General features: G+C 30.2%; 1 protein-coding gene and 1 long non-coding RNA gene across 2 annotated transcripts; one reads left to right on the forward strand and one right to left on the reverse strand.

Annotated features, from left to right (window-relative positions):
* Positions 1-6141: 6141 nt before the first annotated feature.
* LOC102586416 (aquaporin NIP2-1-like) lies at positions 6142-19932 on the reverse strand. The gene is given in 5 exon segments (NM_001318577.1): positions 6142-6403; positions 7045-7106; positions 7628-7825; positions 19482-19706; positions 19802-19932. Coding segments are annotated over 5 exon segments (876 nt in total). The 5' UTR covers positions 19931-19932.
* Positions 19933-21685: 1753 nt separating this feature from the next.
* On the forward strand, positions 21686-23814 carry LOC107062647 (uncharacterized). The gene is made up of 3 exons (XR_001474771.1): positions 21686-21748; positions 21828-21886; positions 23605-23814. It is a non-coding gene; the product is annotated as an uncharacterized lncRNA (long non-coding RNA).
* The last annotated feature ends 490 nt before the right edge of the window (positions 23815-24304 follow it).

Genomic DNA, 24304 nt, shown 5'->3' on the forward strand with positions numbered 1-24304 from the left:
TGCGTTGATACCAAGTTTGTCACGATCCGAGCCTACACCTTGGACGTGGCCGGCACTCGAGAACCATTGTTAGTCCCCAAGCGAACCTTCATCCTGGTTGACTACAAGCGGAAGACTAACTCAAGCATACAAAGCTTAAAAACTAGAATAAAAATAATATATTCAACTCGCCAGAAATAGGCATACTCAAGTCTTTAAAACAATTTAACAAAATAAATAAAATAGACTTTTCAAACTCTACTATCTATCTATGAAGCCTCTAAATGACAAAAATGGAAGTCGGGACAAGACCCACGACATCCTGATAAAACTGAAAAATAAATGAAATCCTCCAAAAGCAAGGAAGCTCACCATAGCTAACTCAAACTCCATGTGGTATCAACAAAGCTCCTGTTGATGACCCCGAATTCCTGTATCTGCATCATGAAATGATGCAGGCCAAATGGCTCAGTACGTGGAATGTACGAGCATGTAAGGGGAATTCTAAAGCATAAACATACGCTTGAACTTGATAAAAAGGAAACATACTTACCTCTTCTCAACTTACTGAACTCAACTCAGCTGAAGAATAAGATACTCAACTCAAAGATATGATACTCAACTCAACTCAAGATACTCAACTCATGATACTCAAGGATAAAGCAACAGTAAAACATGCAATATATATGGAAAGATTTTAAAATAGTAGATAGAAACTCAATGTATTGAAGAATATAATAATAACTTAGTTTGTATATATAAATATACAATATAACTCTGTGGGAGTTTCTCCAACCAACAATCATCACTATGAGCTACGTGATAATACAGCGTCTCACCCACGCTACCAAAACCGTCCTATAATTTGCTGGGGTATAGAACATCTCAACTAAGTGGATCCACTAGTCTATGCTAAAATACATTAAGGAATCATCTAAAAAGTATAACCCTTTCTACCCACATTGGCTACATAGTTTATGGAGAATTGAGTTATCTGAACTCGTCCCCATATCGGTGCTCAATACTACTCCTAAAAATATACTTAGCTCATATGTTTAAAAACATAACTTTTTCTGTGGTTTGAAATTATTACTAAAAATTCTTTCTCTTAGAAGAGATGGTACTCAAACTGCTCAAAACTCTTTTGGAAATCTCAGTTTCCTCTCATCTTAAATGTGAAAACATTTAGTCTTAGGAATACTTAGTTCTCATATATAATTTTAAAAAAATGAACTCAACTCTGCTCTTTCTCAAAAATATTTTTAAATCATATTATAATATGATCATTGATGACTCGGGAAGTCATACTGCATAAACATTGATGGTATATCTAGATACCATACTGCTCATACATTGATGGCATACTCGATTGTCATACTAATCATATTTTGGAAAACTCTTTTCTCAAAACTCATCTTTAATTTCTCAAAACTCAATTTAAGAACTCAAGTATTGGCTTTAAAAAGCTTTTTAAAATTTATAACTCAAACCATAGGGTTCATGTGGAATTATGAACATGAACGACTCAACTTAGGGATCTTATAGAAATAAAGAACTTCAGTACTCAGAACTCAAGATTCAATGATACTACTCATCTCTAGACTGCTCGACTCACAGGGTTCATGCGGATTTATGGGCATGAACAACTCAACTCAAGGGCTTCATGGGTAACATGTAGTAGTCCCATCAGTAGGAATATAATCTCAAAAGGATTAGAAACTCAATTCTCAAAGACTTAGAACTCGAAGATACTACTCCTCTCAAAGATATTCAAATTATGAAGTTCATGCGGAATTTATGGGCATGAATGACTCGACTCAAGGGTCTACATAATAATATAGAACTCATGTATACGACTCTTCTCATTCTCATACTTACTTCCTCAAAACTCAGTTTAAAACTCAATAATTAGGAATATAATTTTTAAAAGAACCATGAACTCAAGAACTCAAATCAACTTATCTCAAGAATACTCAAATCTAGGAAAAGAATCCTGAATTTCTCTTTTACTGATTTGAAAGTAGATGGAGGGCGTAGAGGACAAACTAGTCCAACACTATGATAGCCTTACATACCTGGAAAACCAAGGTTCTTGAAGAATCTTGAAAGGATCTTGAAGAAGAACTTGATTAGAAGCCTTGAAACCCTAGCTTGAGGTAAACGATCAAGAAAACCTTTCTTGAGATTCTTGAATTAGTTTCTTGAAATCTCTATGGCCAAGAATTATGATTTTCATTAGTGATTCATAATTGTATGGAGGAATTTGAGTTGAAAAAATTGGAATTCTTGGAAAAAGACTTACCTTGAAGAAGAATCTTGTAAACGATTGAAAGAATCTTGAATGGAGTCTTCTACTTTGATTTTTCCTTAGGGTTTTGCCCTAGGGTTTGAGAGAGAAGAGAATAATGGATTAAAATATGAAAATCTTATTGTTTTGAGCCTTTTATTTGTCAAGAAATGTGTTTAGGGTTTTCTTGGAGGTAAAAAAATAAAAACAACCCTTTTAATGTTTTCTCGTGGGCTAAATTTGTAACAACAATGTATAGGTTACTAAAATAGTCATAACTTTTTACTCAGAAATTGGATTAACACGAAATTGGTGGCGTTGGAAAGTAGATTCAAATACCTTTAATTTAATAGCTTATTACTCATGTAACTATTTATATTCTAAGAGATATGGTTGTTTGAACTTGACCCAAGTAGAATCTTACATCAAAACTTAATCGATAAGGAAACTTCAAGAACTCATCAAGAAATTAAATTGCTCAATATTTATGGATAGATTCGCAAAAAAAACGCATTATTTCCGTGTTGGTGAACAAACCCAACACTATGGAAGCTTACATACCACAAAGAACTAGGTTCTTGGTGAAATCTTGAATTTTTGAACGAACGCTTGAAACTTTAAACCTTTTCTCCTCTTGAATCTTCTCTCTAAAATCCTAAACGCTTTTGGGGATGAATGAAACTAGTTCTAATCAGTTTAGACTCCTAAAACCTTACTAAAAACACTTAAATCCAATTGGGCAAGGAAAACACCAAAACACCCCTCATATTTTCGGGTAACTTTCCTTAATTGGACAGCCCGTCTTCAAACGGGAATATCTCCTTCATACGAGCTCGAAATTTAGCAAACTCAGTGGCATTGAAAATATAATTCGAAGACCTTTCATTGGATATGTTATGGGTCACATAACTCATTCTTTAATGAAGATTATGGTCATTTTAAGTTGACCCAAAACTTAGAAGAACCTAGGAATGACTTGAATGAATTCTCTTTAATTCTTGTTGGAACTCAAGGTGCTATATCTAGTGATCTTAATACTTAAGAAATTTTGAATTCCTTGGTAAAATCCTACTCACCAGAAAGGATGGTTCGGGTTTTAGTTCAAAAATAATTTGGGTGTTACAATAAGGTCCCTAATCGAATGTCAGGTTCGGGTCCTAAATCAGGGATTCAACTCCCTAAATGGCCACCCAAGTTTAGGTAATTGCATTGAAATATCATTTATGTTTCATTTAGGACCAAAATATCACTCAACTATCACTATTTTCCTCCAGATATACTTGACACTTCAAAAGCCTCACTCTCTCCTAGTTGGCATGACATGTCATTAAAGTTTTTTTTTAATAATAGACTAATTTTATTCATTAAACCCATTTAACTAAAATAATGATCATATTATAAATTTTTTTATATTAGTTTATTAAGAATAAATCTTCATACTTAAGAATCTTTTATTATAATTAAACTTTTTATTTTTTTATGTTATGAAGAAAAGGTTTTTAAAATGTACTATAATATAATCAATTTTGAATACTTATAAACATATACATTCAAAAAAAATATCGATATACAAATCACTCATGAATGCTAACTTACATCAAGTAATCATAAATTTTATAATGAATCAATAATATTAAATATCAATTAACTATTACAATAAAATTAATTGTGTATTTTGAAATTCATTCTTACAATATTTTTTCTTGAAAAAAATAAAAAGTGAATAATATTATTACTATTTTTATCTAATAATAAATAAATATTAAATATTTCAAAAGTCGCATTCTATTCTAGTTGATATGTCATGTTAATACATTATTTTAAAAAATAATAGACCTATTTAATTCATCAAACTTATGTCTCTACAAAACAAATATATAAATTACATGAGCATTTATGAAGATTACAAAAAAAAATTAAAAAAAACTAACTCCTTTATATTTTTTACCAAACAAAATTCAATGAAAAAAACTTTGTGTGCAATTATTACTTGGTAATTTTCAAAATTCCTAAGTAAATTATTTGAAAATTTTAAGCAATTTTTTTTATAAAAGTATTAAGAAAGAGAAAATCATTATTTAACTTTTTTTTAATTTTACTTCTTTTTTTTTATTCTTTAATTGCTATATTATATCATACTTTAACTTATCATACAATTAAACACCAAATATATATCTCATCGCAACCCAAATTCATGAAATACAAGTAATAATTAATTGAATTGCCTATTTTAATTCAATAATATACATATTATATGAGATTAATACATTGATAAATAAAGATCAAAATTTTATTTTCTAATATAAATATAATTCACTTTCTATTTTCTTTTCAAAAAAAGATATTGTAAGTATGGATTTCAAAGTGCCCAATTAATTATTTTTTTAATAGTTAATTGACCGTTAATATTATTGATCCATTATATAATATATGATTAATTGATGTAAGTTGACATTCATGAGTGATTTATATATCAATATATTTTGAATATATGTGTTTATAAGTATTCAAAATTAATGACATTATAGTAAATTTTAAAAAAACTATTCTTCATAGCATAAAAAAATAAAAATTAATTATGATAAAAGATTCTTAAGCATGAAAATTTCTTCTTATAAACTAATATATACTTTTAGAAAATAATAAGATCATTATTTTAGTTAAATGAGTTTGATGAATTAAATAAGTCTATTCTTAAAAAAAAACTTCAATGACATGGCATTCCAACTAGGAGAGAGTGAAACTTTTGAATTGGTAAGTATATTTAGAGGAAAATAATGATAGTTGAGTTATATTTTGGTCCTAAATGAAACATAAATGATATTTCAAAGCAATTCCCTAAACTTGGGTGACCATTTAGGGAATTGACTCGATTTTTATAGAAATCCACAATGGACCTCTTAATCTCCATAGAAACAGAGGACATAACCTCATCAATCATCAAAGAATCTATAGTGTTGATTCTCTTATGCGCAATGGATTTCAACATCATTACATCAATGTCTCAAATTCTCAAGTCAAATTTTATTATTCTTATTTTATATTATATTTTTCATTGAAAATTTGGATTGTTCTCCTTCTTTACTCAAAGTCTACATACATCATACTCTCTTCATACCTCACTTATAAAATTATATTGAGTATATTATTGTTTTTCAATTTATATATGTGAACTAGAAAAAAAAATTAAAGCATATTTGTTAAAGTTGACTTTATGCCCCAACGGGTTTTGGTTCAAAAGTAGGGTATTAATTCAGGTGTCAGGACTTTTTTGGGTGTCGGGTTCCGAGTTATCATCGGATCTTGAGCTACCTTTGGGTCTTGAGTTGGCATCGAGTATTGAGTTCAGTGTTGTAATCGGGACCCAAATTAATCAGTCATTGGATCAGGTGTCAGTGTTTGGATCAGGGTTGGGTCTACATCAAATGTCAGGTCTCGATCGAGAATTGGGGTTAGATCCCAAATCAAGTGTCAGGGTCGGATTCTAAATCAATCTTTGGTCTTGTGTCCAAGTTCGGATGTCGCGGATGAGTCCTAGTTTGAATGTCGGGTACCGAATCGGGAGTTGAGGTTAGGTTTTGGGTAATTGGGTATCTATGGAGGGTCCTAAATCGATCGACGGGGTTATGTCCTAATTCAAATGTTGGATCAGGTCCCGAATCAGTTATCAGGGTTTGTTTTTGAGTCAGAAACTATTTTTCTAAAAAGTATTTTAAATTCTTTACCTAAAAATAAAAGATGTTTTCTGGAAAATGTTTCTCATTCACCATCCAAACAATGGAAAATATTTTTGAGTCACTAATCAAACATGAGAAAATAAATTAGAAACCAAACTTGTTTTTGAGACAGACGGGTGAAATGGGATTGGAAGAAGTTCAATCATTTAGAGGGTCTTTGTTTACACATTGTTCTTCATCGTGATTGCTCTTCATTCTTCTAAGTTTAAATGAGAAGGAGTGTCCGGGTGCTATTGCTTGTACTGGTTTATCATTAACCTTGATGAAATTATAGGACCATGCCCCAAGTAATGTTCCACAAACGGGACCAATGATATACACCCATATTGCTCTGTAATCATTGCTAGCCATTGCTGGTCCAATGGTTCTAGCTGGGTTCATGGATCCTCCTGACACTGGCCTACAACAAATTCAATATAAACATTTATGTAACCGAAACTGATTTCTCATACTCCATTTATCCAATTTTATGAAGGCTTTTCAATCGAGCACAAAAACAAATTTTAAAAAATGTTTTGAAATTTGTAGTTTAATTTCATAAATGTTTGTGTTGTTTATAAATTATTTCATAAGAGATTAAATATATTTTTCAAAATTTTAGTTCCGAAAAAAATAATCAAAGTTAATCTATTTTTAAAAGTAAAAGTGTCATTCTTTCTTAAATAACAAAAATTGGGATAAAGAAAACAATATTTAAAAAATTATTTTATGTTTCTTTAAGGCTCTTGATTAATGAAAAAAAGCATTGTATTAAAAGGTTAAGTTCTACCATTAATCTTACACGATCATGTCCGTTTATAAAGTAATTATAAGTAATTAATTTCTTAAGTAAATATTAATGGCTCAATATTAATTGCTAAGCTTTGTAAAATGATTGATAATCAATTATTACAACTTAAATCATACTAAATATATAAAAATAAAAATTGATTCAGATAACTTTGAATTTTTTATAAAAAGATTTTTTTTTTTCAAATTATGCATTTATTTATTTGGTGCTCGTATTTTTATATTCAAGACTTGAGACCAGTACCGACTTACCCCGCCAAGATAGAAGTAATACATACGGCCGAACCAACTGCAATTCCCGCCAGCTCACCAATCTATTAAACACAGGTTCAACAAAAAGAAAATTATTTTTGTCAAGAAAATGTATTTAAAAAAAATAAAATTAGAAAAAGGATATTTTTAACCTATTAAGTAATAATAGGGCTATTTCTTAGAATAAACTATTATCGAAGTATATTTCTTGTTCAATTTTGTATAATCACATTTTTTTTATCATTTTCTCTATTTTAAAGATTCATAAAAAGTTAGTAAAAACAAAAGTATTTTCATAAGCTATTAATAGTGTCTAAATTTTCTTAATTTTTGAGAATAATTTTTTAAAAATTTTGACTATAAATTTAATTACAAAATTTAATATTTTTTAAAATAAAATTAACATATTTAAAAACTATATAAAACATGTTATAAATAACAATATTTAAACATTCAAAAAAATGATTCGAGTGTGGAAGTGCATGTCAGCCGAGTAAAAGGTTATATAATCATAAAAAGTTACTTAAAAATTAGTCCAAAAGAAGTGAATTAGTATAACTTATAAGAAAGAGAAAATAGTTACAGCTTTGGTATCAGTGGCAACTGCAGAGGTGATGAACATCATAGAGAATGTGACGACAATTTCCATGATTAAAGCTTGAATGTCTGAGCCTGAGGGAGTTGTAGTTCCCACATGTTTAATTACTGGATGAAGTAATACACGCAACGTGAATGCAGCAGATATTGCTCCTGTAATTTGTGCTGCTGCATACACTGGCACCTTTACAAACAACATTCCAAATTATCTACCTGTTACCTCTTTCTTTGTGTTGTAATTCTAGAAAACCATTATATTGAGAATTGAAATGCAAATTTAATGGTAGTGATTCACTTTTTAGCACTGCTTATCAATCTATGTGTAGTTTTGACATATTTCATCAAAGTATATGTGTATATACACCACAACAGAATGGTGTGGCTGAAAAAAAGCACATGACTATCTTATACATGGTCAGGGCTCTCAAACCATCAGCTTGAGGGGCAGAGTGAAAGATTAACAAGCTACCATGGTTAGATAAGTCAATAAAATCAGTTAGGGTTAGTTAGGAATACAACATAATACACTGTATGGTCTAAAAATACAGTATCTAGTTGTTCATGTATAATTAGTTGGTTATCAATGCATTATCAATGTAACTGTTTTTACTCTTTAGAGTTCTCTGCATTTCTCTCCTTTTCTTTTACTTAATTCAGATGATTCACAAACTCCGTTAATGGAGTTATCATATATCCCTTTCAATTACTAATTAGTAGTGTTTTCCGTCTCAAATAATGTAACACAATTGCAATTATGAGAACAAATTAATTTATTTTTTAAAATATTTTAATTGTTGTTATTAATTATTATAACTTATAGTAATTTCTATATAATTTTCAAAAAACTTAACTAAAGATTATATATCTGAATTTACAATAAAAATTTTATTGTACCACATAAATTAGGATAAAGAAAATATTACTTTGGATGAAAAATTATGTTGTTTGGTTTCGAAAAGCAATGGAAAAGAAATGAAATTCGAATTTTTGATATGACGGGGAAAAGAAAATTGAAAAGCCCACACCTTTTTATGGAAGGGAGAAAGAGATTACGTCATGAACAAAACCTATACGGGAATAATTGTTACTACCTCCGTCCACTTTTAATTGTCATAGCTTCCTCTTTTAAAGTCAAATTATAAGAACTTTGACTAATATTTTAGATATATTTTTTCATTATATTGATATGCGAAAAATTACAATTTATAGTACTTTTCGTGTAGTTTTTGAGTATCTAAATTTTTGTTTAAAATATCAAATTAATATAATTTAATTTAATTTTGAAAATTAGTCAAATTGACTTTCGAAAAGTGCAATATGACAAATAAAAGTGGACAGAGAAAGTATATGTAGTAAAAATTGACACTCAGGCATAAGTCAGAAACAACCCTTAAAATTATCCAGAAAATTCATTTTGAAATTTGAAGTAGAATTTATTCCTCTTTGACATTTGTATATGTTAGACACTTTGATATCAAAAGTATAAAAAATGTGTCGCTCTATTTTTTTGGGGCAAATAAGTTATTGTAAAGTTTTGATTTTAAAAGCTAAGGAGGAAGAACATTAGTATATTAGATTTGGAGGCAAACGAGGTGGTGAATTGCCGGAGAAACAAGGGTGGTGGCAGCGGCGATGACATTTGATGTGCGGTAGTTGAAGTGGTGGTAAGAAAATATTATAGAGAACAAAGATAAAAAGAGTTCTTTGGCCAAATAATGTAACGACCCGTAATATTATTTTAAGTACTAGAATTATTTTGACTTTTTTCGTAAATTTTAAATGGTAATTTTGAACTATTTGTATAACTATGTTTATTTAGTTGGAGGGTATTTATAAAATAATTAGTTTTTATTAGTTGATGATAATGGACAAAATCGATAATTTATTTAATACCACATGACCCATGTGTAGAAAGAAATTAGTGAAATTTAATATTTATTAGTTCACAATTTTTGCCCTAAATAATTAAAAACAAATTGAGAAAAGGACTTACATGTAGACGACGAGAGCAGCCGCACGTCTTGATCAGGTAAAACTATTTTTAAGTTTAATTTTCGTATACTAGGTTTTAAGAGATAAGACAACCTATTAGTACTATATGTTGATGTATACTGGAAATTATTTAATTCTCATGTAAATTGGTTGGGAAAGGGTGATTTCAATTGGCTGATTACTTATGATTGAAAGGAGATTGGAGTTGGGAAAATTGCTCATAGCGTGGATTATACAATTGGATTGGTAATGAATTTTTGGATAAGTATAAGCTTTCACAAAATAAAATAAAATAAACAATTCTCATATTTCCCTTTACAAAAGGTATACGTGTTTCATCATTTAACTAAAAAGTGATGTTTTTGGTTAAGTTGGGTAACTTGCCATCTATATTTAATTATTTTCACTTGCTTTAAGGAAACCAGCAAACTTGTGTGTTGGGTTGAAATTTCATTGTAAGATATTATATAATAAATCAAGTTTTGATATATTAAGATAGATAATTAAATATTATGATATTGTATTATATGAGTTCCATTAAAGTTATTGTGATTTGAGGAATTGAGACTTAATCCTAGGCTTACAATTTGAGAAATACGAGAGTGGACATATTAGTTGACATCAAAATTGAGAAAATTGATTATAGTGATATGGGTGTCTATAGACTTATTTACTTATGAATTATGCATACTTGATAGATTGGAAACATTCTGAGGCATTGAGGAAAGGAAAAGCATTAGGGAGCTATAGCTTGCTTGACTTTGGTTCTTCGGTGGAGGTAGGTTATGGTTTATTCTATGTGATAGATAGACTCTTAATAGTGATTGATAGTCATTGAGTCATATTGTGAATTTTTTTTATGCACTTGCTTGTTGTTGTTTGGATAATTCAGGTGTTGTTGTGATTGGTATGTAACCCCAAGACCATGAAATCTATAATCTTGAACTTGCTCTATTAAGGTGATGCATTGAATAAAGAAGGCTTAATGAAATATTGTTAAGAAAGTTGAAAGAGATGATACAGAATGATGATTTAATAATATTATTGGATCGGGTGCCACGAGCCGACACGATATATTTGGACTGGGTGCCACGAGCCGCCACGATGTATTTGGATCGGGTGTCACGTTCCCACACGATATGGATCGGATCTTACGTTCCGGCATGGTAACATTAAAGGAAAATATATTAAAGTAACTTAATATACTCAATCTCAAAGAACCTAATTCCCAAAATAGAGTGGTGTGGAGGCATGAGTCCTCATGTGTGTTCTCGATATTATGGATTGATTCGTACTTGTTTCAGTGTTGTTGCGACTTATTCACGTTGGTTGTTGCTTGTCACCTTCTAAGTGCTATAGTTGACTTCATGTTATTACTTTATGCATATTGATTTCTATTTTGAGTCGGTCGATAATACCTATTCAGTACATGTGACCCTGTACTGACCCCATACTTGTATTTTCTTCGTTTTTCTTTTGTGGAGTGCAGCGAGTGTACTAGCGACTTCGACTCGCCCTCAGCTCTAGCCAGTCTCCAGCACATCACGTTCCAAGGTGTGCTATTCATTTTAGATTGTGTTCGATTCTCTCGGTTATGGCATATATCCTTAGTTTTCGGACATAAACTATTTTGTTTATTTATTTTGATATCTTTGATACTCTTAGTCAGTGTTTTAAAAGACGGGGGCGTGAGGCGAGGCGTTTTACTTAGTATAGGGTGAGGCGTAAGCCTCGAGACGTGGGGCGTAAGCTCTATGGATCTTTAAATTTTTAATTTATAGTATAGTATAATAATATAATAACACAAAATTATAAAAATAGATCAATAGTTTGAAATAATTACAAATATGATTAAATAAACTAACAGGAAAAAAAAGTTCTAACATGAGTATACAAATATAAATAATCTAATATCTTAACTTTCTAATAATAAAAGAATCATTATTTCTCAAAAATATTTTTTTATCATACTATACGATTTACCCTCACCCCCCCCCTCCCTAAAAGAAAATAATTAATAGCCTTACTAGTATTATAATAAAAACATCACTCCATCATGAATATAAATAAAATTACTTTCAAATAGCTAAATAAAATATAATAATTTTGAGACATATGACAAAACCATGAAGACCAATGATAAGTGAAAAAGTAAAATTCCGTATTATTTTAAGTACTAGAACTATTTTGACTCTTTTCTTAAATTTTAAATGGTAATTTTGAACTATTTGTATAACTACGTTTATTTAGTTGGCGGGTATTTATGAAATAATTAGTTTTTATTAGTTGATGGTAATGAGCAAAATTCATAATTTATTTATACTACATGACCCATGTGTAGAAAGAAATTAGTGAAATTTAATATTTATTAGTTCACAATTTTTGCCCTAAATAATTAAAAACAAATTGAGAAAAGGACTTACATGTAGACGACGAGAGCAGCACGTCTTGATCAGGTAAAACTATTTTTAAGTTTAATTTTCGTATACTAGGTTCTAAGAGATAAGACAACCTATTAGTACTATATATTGATGTATACTGGAAATTATTTAATTCTCATGTAAATTGGTTTGGGAAAGGGTGATTTCAATTGGCTGATTACTTATGATTGAAAGGAGATTGGAGTTGGGAAAATTGCTCATAGCGTGGATTTATACAATTGGATTGGTAATGAATTTTTGGATAAATATAAGCTTTCATAAACAATTCTCATATTTCCCTATACAAAAGGTATACGTGTTTCATCATTTAACTAAAAGGTGATTTTTTTTTTGTTAAGTTGGGTAACTTGCCATCTATATTTAATTGTTTTCACTTGCTTTAAGGAAACCAGCAAACTTGTGTGTTGGATTGAAATTTCATTGTAAGATATTTTATATTAAATCAGGTTTTGATAAATTAAGATAAATAATTAAATATTATGATATTGTATTATATGAGTTACATTAAAGTTATAGTGATTTGAGAAATTAAGACTTAACCCTAGGCTTATAATTTGAGAAATACGAGAGTGGACATATTAGTTGACATCAAAATTTAGAAAAGTGATTATAGTGATATGGGTGTCTATAGACTTGTTTACTTATGAATTATGCATATTTGATAGATTGGAAACATTCTGAGGCATTGAGGAAAGGAAAAACATTGGGAAGCGATAGCTTGCTTGACTTTGGTTCTTCGATGGATGTAGGTTATGATTTATTCTATGTCATAGATAGACTCTTAATAGTGATTGATAGTCATTGAGTCATATTGTGAATTTTTTTTATGTACTTGCTTGTTGTTGTTTGGATAATTCAGGTGTTGTTGTGATTGGTCTGTAATCCCAAGGCCATGTAATCTATAATCTTGAACTTGTTCTATTAAAGTGATGCCTTGAATAAATAAGGCTTAATGAAATATTGTTAAGAAAGTTGAAAGAGATGATACATAATGATGAATTAACGATATTATTGGATCGTGTGCCACGAACCGACACAATATATTTGGATTGGGTGCCACAAGCTGGCACGATATATTGGGTGCCACGAGCCGGCACAATATATTTGGATCGGGTGTCACCTTTCGACACGATATGGATCGGGTCTTACGTTTCGGCATGGTAACATTAAAGGAAAATATATTAAAGTAACTTAATATACTCAATCTCAAAGAACCTAATTCCCAAAAGAGAGTGGTGAGGAGGCATGAATCCTCATGTGTGTTCTCGATATTGTGGACTGATTCGTACTTGTTTCAGTGTTGTTGTCACTTATTCATGTTGGTTGTTGCTTGTCACCTGCTAAGTGCTATAGTTGACTTCATGTTATTACTTTATACATATTGATTTCAATTTTGAGTCGGCCGATGACCTATTCAGTACATGTGGCCATGTCTGACCCCCTATTTGTATTTTCTTCGTTTTCCTTTTGTGGAGTGCAGCGAGTGTACTAGTGACTTCGACTCGCCCTTAGCTCTAGTCAGTCTCCAGCACATCAGGTTCCAGGGTGAGCTATTCATTTTAGATTGTGTTCGATTCTCTCGGTTATGGCATGATGTCCTTAGTTTTCTGACATAAACTATTTCATTTATTTATTTTGGTGTCTTTGATACTTTTAGACTTAGTATTTGGAGATTAGATGTCCTTGATGTGACGATTTTCAGGATTTGGGAAACGATATATAATAAAATTTGAGCTTTCGTTTTATGCTTGTATTTCGTAAGTTGGGGTTGAATTTGTTGGTTCGCCCACCTAGGAGGCTAAGTGTGGGTGTCATTCATGACTAGTTTTGGATTGTGACAAATAATATTTTGAATCTATTTTATACATTTTGCTATGTCATTACAAAATGTCTAATATCTATAAGTTTTCTACAATTTAAGTGCCTAGATAATAGAAACACAATTTAGTTCAAATAAATAAATAAATTTTATGAAAATTTTTAAGTGGATGCTTATGACTTAAAGCGTTACATTAATCTAGTTGTATGTGCCATGATTTGTTTTGTTATTCTTCCTAATATAAGGTAGGTTCAATTTTAAAAATATCTAACCAGGGATGACTCGATTATAAGGCCATTAAGATAATATTTGGGGTCTTAAATTTGGAGCCCCACTTTTTCTTAAAGCTATATTTTATATTTCATATGTTAAATTTTTTAAAAGAAATATTTAGTGGAAAATATAATAACTTTTTTTTTATCTTATTTAATAAAGGAATGATCGAAACAATTGAAAATAGAATAATATTTAGCTAATTGTAGTTTATCATTTCTTATGTTGCTACCTATTATGTTGTCTCGTTTATATCCTGACGAATAACATGACATTATTATCCTTATATATACTTCATTCATTTTCCTTTCATTATTTTTATTCTCTTATTATTAAATATTCTGAAGCCTCTCAATGGTCAAACTTCCTACATTATGCACAATCTATTATTTTATGTTTATATAAAATTTACTTTCTGGTATACATCTTTTACAAATTTCAAGCACAACAACGAGTCCAACATCTTTTCAAAATCATAGTATCAACTTATCAAATTCAACACAACACTTTCAATATCATTATATTAACTTTTCAAATTCTTTTATTATTATAATTATATTTATTATATTTTTTGTAACAACCTGTTAGGTCATTTTGAGTACTAGAACTATTTTGACTCTTCCCATAAATTTTAAATGATTATTTTGGACTATTAGTTAATTATAGTTATATAATTAATGGGGTAATTTTAAATAATTGATTTAATTAGTGCTTAATGGGCTAAGTTGATAATTTATTATGGGGGAAACTTACACAAATATACTATATTAAAAAAATATTTACCATTTATAGTAATAACATTTTTTTTTCACTTGATCACTTTTAATTCAGTTTTAATACAGTTTACAAAGAACACTTTATTTATTCATATATAATACAAGTTTTATTGATGGATAATACATTTATCACACATTTTAATACACTTATAATACAATGTGTCAGTTTCTTACCAAACAAGCATAATATATTTAAAAAAACAGTTATAATACATATATATTGCATATTTAATTCATTTTTAATACATATTACAGATTTAACATAATATTACTATAAATGGTAATAAATAAAAAGTATTGCTAAAATCAGTAATTATTTATTAAAAGGTACTCATCCAAGTAATTTTTTACTTATGTAATAACTTATATCACTTGGCATATGTTTATTAAAATAAAATAATAAAATTTAGCAATTTTAATACACAATTATTTTATTTAGAAAAGAAAAGAGGGGAAGAGGAGAAGAACAGAAAGCGGCGTGGAACGAAAACCAAATTGAAACGATTGTGCATCAGGTAGATATTTCACGAATTCATTTACTTTAGTATGTTGGAATTGTTAAATAGGTAGTATACATTATTTTATACATTGTTGAAGGTGGAAGCTTAAAGGGTCATAGAAAAGTGCTAAGGTTGTGGTGTTAGGCGTGGAAGTTAGTAATTGGGTGATGATAATGGGTTAAAGAAAAATGAGAATTAAACATTAAATTAAGGTGCAATTGGGTAGGCTGTTGGTTATGGTGCAATGTTAAAAGTTAACATGGTTCGCCAATGGTTCGTAACCAGTTGGCTTTTATTTTTTTATTAGTATTCTTTTTTAATTATCATGTTATAAAGTAAATTATGGTATATTGAGATAGGTAATTAAATATTAGGTATATTGTATTATATGAATTCCATTAAAGTTATATTAATTGGAGGTATTGGACTTAACCTTAGGCTTGAACATTAGGAAATTGATTATAGATTTGGGAGAGTTATTGGATCTAGGCTAGACATATAGTAATATGAGTGTCTATAAACTCGTTTACTTATAAATTTTGCATACTTGATACATTGGAAATCATCTGAGGCATTGAAGAAAGGAAACGCATTGGTGAATTAGCTTACTTGACATCGACTCTTCAGTGGAGGTAGAATATGGTTTATTCTACCACATAATTATACTTGACATCGACTCTTCGGTAGAGGTAGGTTATGGTTTATTTCTTACATAAAAAAATTTCTTTGATATAATTTCTAAATATTTCTTATACTTTTTTTATAGTTTTTATCTTTAAACATATTATTTTAAGTTTGAAACTTAGAATTTTGGATGGTCCAATAAATGTTATAGTTCATAAATGTTAGTAACTCTAATGGAGCTCAAATCAAAATCAAATCAATACTAATATTTAAAAAAAAAAAATCAACTGAACACTAAGAATGACAATAATGTCGAATATTTGTCCTTTAGTTTACATTGTTTTAATCGGTTAAAATACATAATCTAATTTTAGCTTTTCTTTATTATTTAGTCATGTAATTAATACTTGTCAGACTTATTTTAGCATGATTATTTAGTACTTTTGAATTACGTTCATTTTCATTATGACTTATTAATTTGTAATATTTATTTTATGTGACCTAATTATTACTTTTTGTTGAATATTTTAGTGTCATCACTCATCTCATATTTGTGTTATTTTCTTAAGAAACACCTTAGATAGTTATATTTCAGTATTTCAGTGGAACTAAAGAAATATTTGGAACACAAGTTAGTTATATGTTTGTATAAAAAATATCCAAGATTGAAAAATCCAAATTTTATTAATTTGATTTGGTTTATAGATTTAAAAATCAATCACAAATAATTTAGTTTGATATTTAGAATATGATGGACCAACAACCAGCAATTGAATGAATTAGTTTTCACCACTAGTAAGTGTATATATATATATATATATACATAATACGACGGAACAAAAATTGAATGAATTAGTTTTTGCAACTAGTAGTATGCATATATATAGTGAATATGACGGAGCAACAACCCGCAATTGAATGAATTTATGACATTAATTAGGCTCGTCATAATTGTTTCCTGAGAAATTATTATTATTATTCTTTATTCTTATAGAAAGAATTATGACTTTCATAATTGTCATGTGCCTATCAAAATCAGCAGGTGCATGTGTATCAGCTCATCTGCTGGACAAACTATAGCCCAGTATTGCTAATTTCATGCCGCACATCTTTTATTCCTCTATTATATTGAGAGATAATACATACTTAACTACTACACAATTTGTACCTTGTTTTCGGAAACACAATTAAATTTCAATTTTGAATTTGTCTTTTAAGTTAAGAGAAGTAAGGAAAAGACTTATAAATTCAACAAGCCATTTTAGCCATATTAATGATTTCTGTCCCTTTTATTTTTTCCTATATGCCTTTTCATCTAGTGTTATTTTATTTAGCATAAAATTGAAAACTTTTCAGCCTCTATGTTTGAACAATATCAATGTCATGGTATTTGTGGTATAACTATGACTAGAAAGTTCATAGTAAAATTATTTTTAAATATAAAAATATACTAGTAGAAGTACTATGTTTAAGAAAAGAGAAGTGTTGTCATGCAGGTTGAAGTTATGTCCAAATTGTGATGTACTTGACTAAACGTGTCTAGATAAAAAAAATTAGGTCTTTTATGCGCACATTTCTCAAAATTTCTCTAATAGTGTTATTTGCTTTCCCCCGAGCACCAATTTGATGTGTTTTGTTTGGTCTAAAGACAATCCTAAAATTGATGTGTTTTATTCAAGTCTTCTTAAAATATTACTAGTAATAATAGTTTTAGTGCCCGTTTGGATGGGCTTTTAAGTTGATCAAACTGACTTAAAAGTCAGTGTTTGACTTGTGAGAGGGTTTGACAATTATAAGAACAACTTAAAATAAGTCAAAAGTTAAAAGTAGGGTGATCCCTACTTTTTTTTAACTCAAAAGTCATTCTACTTTGACCAAGTAGATTACTTTTTTTACTCTTAATTCTTTTAAACAATTCCCAAATTCTTTCATGTGATCTATTCAAATTATATATTTTTGAAATTTAAAATAAGTTGCACATTTAAAATTAACTTAAATATTAAGTTATTGCAATTGAATTAAAATATCAATTAATTTTGATTTAATTTTTCTTAGAAATAAGAACCTTAGATTAATCAACTTTTTATTATGTTAACAGTTTTAAGGGTATTTCAGACATTTTGATAAAAGTGTTTAACAACACTTATTTGCCAAACACATCAACAATGTTTTTTCAACTGCAACACTTTTATCCAAACATATAACTACTTATTTTTAAAATAACTTTCAGCACTTTAAAAAATTACTTTTTAAATGTTATTTTTTTAAGCCAATTCAAACGGGCTCGTAATTACATTTTGAAATTTGGTTATTCGACAATTTTTACCCTTGCACATTAATGTGACAATGAGAGTGAATACGCCCTCTTTTAGGTATGTAGGAATGAAAAAAAACCAAACTAAAAATCAGCTCCTAACAATTTATTCAAAAAAATGTACATTTTTTCAGGCCAATTTGAAAGAGAAAATTATTCGATTCTAACACTATCATTTTAGCCAAAAATAAAATTACTTTTTGTTAAAAATAATGAAGTACCATCTTTGTATTTCATCTTTAGATACCATGAATATTTGTTTCGAATGTGTATTTCTAAAAATAAATTGACAGTGTAATTTTAATCTCATCTTATTTTTCGTCACATAAAATTAATCAAAATAATGGAATTGCCATGATTTAAATTTTTTATTTCTTATTTTGAAGCAATCACAATTTAATTGAACTATTTTTTTTCTTTTCGGGCCTAATCAATTTCAAAAATATTGGTTAGAGTTCTTTTATTTTTAGTGAAATAAAATAAAAAGTTTTGGTAGAATAATTAAGTTTAAATTATATAATCTTTATTATATTTTAATTAGATTTATTGACTATAGTTTGACATCATACTTTTTCAGTTCGGACAAAATCTTTGGAAAATAGAAAAGACTTCTTGAGTCTGCACAAGAGCATCCATAATATATAGTTTTTCTTAGTCATCTAATTTATCACCAATATAATTTGCAATTGTATGCTTCCACATAATACCCCGATTACTTTCGAACCCAAAAAGGTGAAGGATATAAGAGTTAGATTTAATGGGTTTTTATACTTTGGTGGGTCGGATTTTAATGATTAGTTTGAGTAGAATATTAAATAGAGTATTTTTTTTAATTATGGCGATGTATGCGCCACATAGATGATAAAAGTGCGGTAATGAAATTTAACAGCCCAAAAGCAAATATATGCCTAAAGTTGAATGGTAAGTGTAAATAAGGGGTAAATAAGAGCCTTTTTAAAAAAATATAAAAAAATGTCAGGTGGATATATATAAACATATTTTTATGATGAGATGGTGGTGGGGAGGTAGAGGGGTAAAGGGTATGAAATAGGCAAGTTAAAGGAACAGTTTATTACTAATAAGAAGGCGTAGCGTGCGTACCTGTGTCCATGGGAAATGTCTAACGGCGGCAAAAGCAAAGGTAACAGCAGGGTTCATATGGGCACCAGATATATGTCCAACAGCATATATCATGACAGTTACAATGAGTCCACCAGCTACGGACGCCCCAAGCTTTGACACTTTGTGTTCATCGCTCCCACTAAGAGCTGATGCACCACATGTCACAAACACTAATAGGTACGTAGCTATTATTTCTGCTATCACCTACAAATTTATTCATCATTCATTTCTTCAATTAACATAACATTTTGACGGAATACTATTTTAATCTAAAAACAAAAAAATAATAAGTCTAATACCTTTTTGAGAAAACCAGATCGGTAATACTTTTGTAGAAATATCAATAGGTAGGCTGATTTCGGATCTTCCTTCAATACCGATTCATTTTGTTTTATGCTTTTGCTACACTTCCCTCCTTCACTCTCCATTGAGACAAATATATAATTGAAAATGTTTCTAAAGTAGGAAAGGAGACGGAATATTTTGTGAATTGAAAGAGCTAGGGAATTAACTTCTACTTTCAGCTTTAGCTCTAAGAAATACCCACACTTATATATATATATATATATATATATAAGAAGAAAAGAAAAGAATATGCACCTCAATGCTTTTGGGTGGCCAAGTGTCAATCTTTAATTCGGACCCAGACACAACCATGTGCGTGTTTATATGTGTTTGTGTTTTCTCTTTTTCCTTTTTTATTATTTTTGTTGGTTGGTTTCATATTTAATTGTAGGTATACATATACTTTCTCCCTATACTCAAAGGAGCATACTATTTTATATACTCATCACAAAAGGCCAATCATTGTTACATCTTATCTCTATACACTACATAATTAATTAACGAAAATAGCTCAATTACCGTTAAATATGTATTTTTAGCGGCAATTAACACTCTTTGTATGTCCCTAAAACCTTTAGCACATTGAATCTAATGACACTTAACTAATACCAGTAAATACTTTAGCACTCTTTATTAATGTATCTGTTTATTGTCGCTAAAAATTGTTTTTGTTGTAGTGATACCTAGAGGCGGTCCCATGAGTTTTATGAGTCCTCAATTATAATCAGTTTTGCTTATTGACTTCTAAATATATATATATATATATATATATATATTCACTAATATAATTATAGAATATGAGCCAAGTTGAGGTATAAGGTTAACCTATAACTTTAACTCTTTAAGGTTGACATTATCCTGTTAATGCCTATGCCACATGGCTGTAACAATTACTGGTGGCTTAATTTTTGGTTGGTACATTTCTATATATTCATCATAATAATATTGTATAACTTAGGATTAAATTTCCCTCCTATTTTATGTCTTGAAATAAGAATGCAGGTGAACTATCAAGAAAAAAGATAATTTCCGATGAATGACCCATCAGAGTTTGGCTCGTCGTAAGAAATTTCCAACCGAAAATTCAAGGGAAAAAACATTACCCTTATAACAACCCATCTGGTTTTGTTGAGTATTACACTCGTTTTTTCCTAATCTAGACTTCCCATAGGTTTATCTAAGTGTTTTAGGACTAGAGGGGATATGGGGCACGGGTCCCAAGGGACTAATTAAGGCGCAGTTTAGAACAGAAAATCACAAAAAAGAAAGTTGAACACTTAAGGGAGTGTTTGGTATGAAGGAAAATGTTTTTCATAAAAAATATTTTCTTGGAAAATAAGTGCATTTCTGTAATATCCCGTAACTTAAAATACATTTGCGACTCGTAAACACCAATGCATAGATGTGATATCGGGGGAGGTATATCATTGAAAATGGTTAGGCATACCATGTAACCCTTATATTTAGTCATTTGAAGGGTTAAACAAAAGTTTTAGGTCAAAGAGATCATTAAAGAAAAGATTAAAGTTTAAAGGTTCATTGTGGAGGAATACTACAAATGATCTCATTTCTCATCTGACTTTGAACGAGCATATCTCCTAATATATAACGAGTTAGAGGGCCTACAACCTATCCAATTGAAGGTATTTGAGTCTAGTTTCCAGCAAAATAAATTGCTCGTTAAAACGATATCGGAGTAAAAAGTTATGTTCATTCTACGACAGACGCACGCACTGCCCAATCACTGCGGGACATGTGACACTTTAGAGAAAGTCGGCCAAACTTGTTGTTTTTTTATTAGAAGTTAGGGATATACTTTCTCATATACTCAAGAACATGTAAGGACTGGTTTCAACTTATTTCTTCAAGTTTTTCTCATCTTCAATCCACCAAAGCTTAAGGTAAGTTGGTTTCTTCAAGAATCAAGTGTCTTCCTCTCCATAGACCTATAGATATACTTAGCTAAATATTTTTTTGAAGGAAAAAGTATTGTTCTTGGAGAATAAAGAGGGCAGGGGCTGCTTTTCTTTGATATATAGGTATGAATCCTCTTCTATCTTCATAAATAGTATTCCAAGGATGCTTTAAGTATAATTTGTGGGTAGGACTCACGGGACGGTGATAGGAAGCCGTGAGTCCATGTTTTACCCATTGTATTTGATGTTTTGGTGAGGAGGGAGTTTGAAGAAGGTTGTGTTGGCTGTTGTTTTGACCAAATGAGGGGTCAATGGTATTGTATTGGGGAAGTAATCTGGTTACATTAAAACGGAAGGTGAGGTATAGAGAACGCGACTATTATAGTTCTTGAAACTTTGTCGCTCACCAAGTGTTTGATGAAATTCCTAAGTCACTAAGAATATGTTGTAGCTGATTATATGAGCTCCTATTATTTAAATTTATGGCATTAGTTATGTACCAACTTAAACTATGAGCTTATAAAGGAATTTGACATCGTTAACAAGGAACCGGTGGGATGGTGATCGGATGCCATGAGTTTTACTTTTATGTTAAGTGTGGATGATTAAGGGGGCTGGTTCTTTATGGTTAAAGGATGAGGAGTAATACAGAACATGTAAATAATTCATAAGCCTACTTGGAAAGTAGAGAAAGAGAAGGGTGTGGTGATACACCACTCATCTATGGTAATTGTTGAGATTGTCGCTCGCGAACCATTATTGTGTTTTTGGCATTGTTGTGACTCTTGATTAGTTTCTTATACTATCCTTTTATCATTTTATGTTATAGATAAAGTTGTCAGCAAAGGAGTTTGACGACGTAAGATAGTAAGTCTCGAATTAAGGTACGTAAAGCTAAAACCTCTTTTGCTCTTAAGGCACGACCTAAACTCGCATGTTCTTCCGATAAATGTCACTATAGATTCTATGATACTTGAAAGAAAGTTATCCTATTTTATAAACCCTCTCATGTTGAGTCCTAAACCTATAGAGTTATAATACTCTTCAAGGAAGCAATATGTTTCACACAATTAAATTTGTCTACAGTTGGAACTCTTAGAAGTTAGCGGTGTGCATGTTGCATAAATTTAAAGAAAGCAACCAGCCACAGACTATTCGTAAGTGCATAAGTCACAAGATATATGATTCTGAAGCTAAAGAATGTAATAACGAATTGTATCACGAGCTATGTGATTAATGAATTAATTATTATAAACAATTGCAAGCAATTGAGACTATAGACTACTCTGCAGCGTATGGTGGGTATATTTAGGGCTACTACATGCGACGCTACTCTGTGCACAAAATCCAGATATATTCAGCTGGAATTTCCCATCGTGGATTCACCTGACTGATACAGGCCTGCGGGCAGACCATACAGGAGCCCTGGGGGGAGTACCTTGATAGACCTCATTACGAGACTGTGAGATTTCACTCGTGGTCGTGACAGTGGGCTACAGATGCTATACAGGGTTCACTAATCGCTGTCAGTAGGCCATCATGTGATTCCCTGACAGTTAGCTTTACAAAGAGAAAATAAGCAATATAATGAAGTAAAGATATCACTTAGGCAAATTATAGGGATTATATATATAAATGACTAAGCCATGAAACGTTCGATGAGGACCCTTGAGGTTGGTCACCATTCCAGTTACGGATTATGTCTCCTGCATACACATGCTCAGATTTGCCTATCATGATATTTGATGTCTACTTGTTATTCAGTTTGCTTTACATACCAATACATGTTTTGTATGTACTGACGTCCCTATTATTTTGGCGTTTCATTTTTATCACTACAGGCTCAGGTACTCAGGACAACAAGCATTTTCATTAGACTAGAGACTTCCAGTTTAGCAGTTGGTAAGCTCCACCTCTACCTGGAGCTATCAGATATTTAGAGCCTATATTTTTCTACGTATATACATATATCAGAATGGGCATGTCGGCGCCCTGTCTCGACTAGTTATCAGATTCTCAGAGGCATACTCTTTAGAGGCTTCGTAGACTTAGTCTTGTTTCCATTGTAAAGTAGTCCAACGGGCTCTTTTGTTATCTATGTTTTAGTATGTGTCTTCATATAGGTTCCGCTGCTTATGAATCTTCAGCTTTGGCATGAGATTAGTAAGATATTTAGCAGGTGCTTGTGTATATCCTTGATGTTTGCCCCTTTCTAGTTAGGGGTGTGACAATTTCTTACTTATTTTCTCATGTTTGGTTGGAGAGTAGAAAATAATTTCTAGAAAATATGTTTTAATGTTTGGTTGGTGAATGAAAAATATTTTTCAGAAAATATCTATTTTTTTGTTGGCTTGGGACTAAAAAAAACTCTTTATAGGGATGGAGGTAGCATTTGAAATATTTTCCAAAAATAATTTTTTCTTAATTTTTTTTACGGGAATGGCCTGGGTCGGTGGGGGTAAGGGTAGGGGTGAAGTAAAATATGATTTTTTTAAATTTAAAATATTTCTCAATTTTTTTTTGACGGGAATGGCCTGGGTA

Source organism: Solanum tuberosum, unplaced genomic scaffold (genome assembly GCF_000226075.1).
Source record: "Solanum tuberosum cultivar DM 1-3 516 R44 unplaced genomic scaffold, SolTub_3.0 scf00254, whole genome shotgun sequence".
Lineage (NCBI taxonomy): Eukaryota > Viridiplantae > Streptophyta > Magnoliopsida > Solanales > Solanaceae > Solanum > Solanum tuberosum.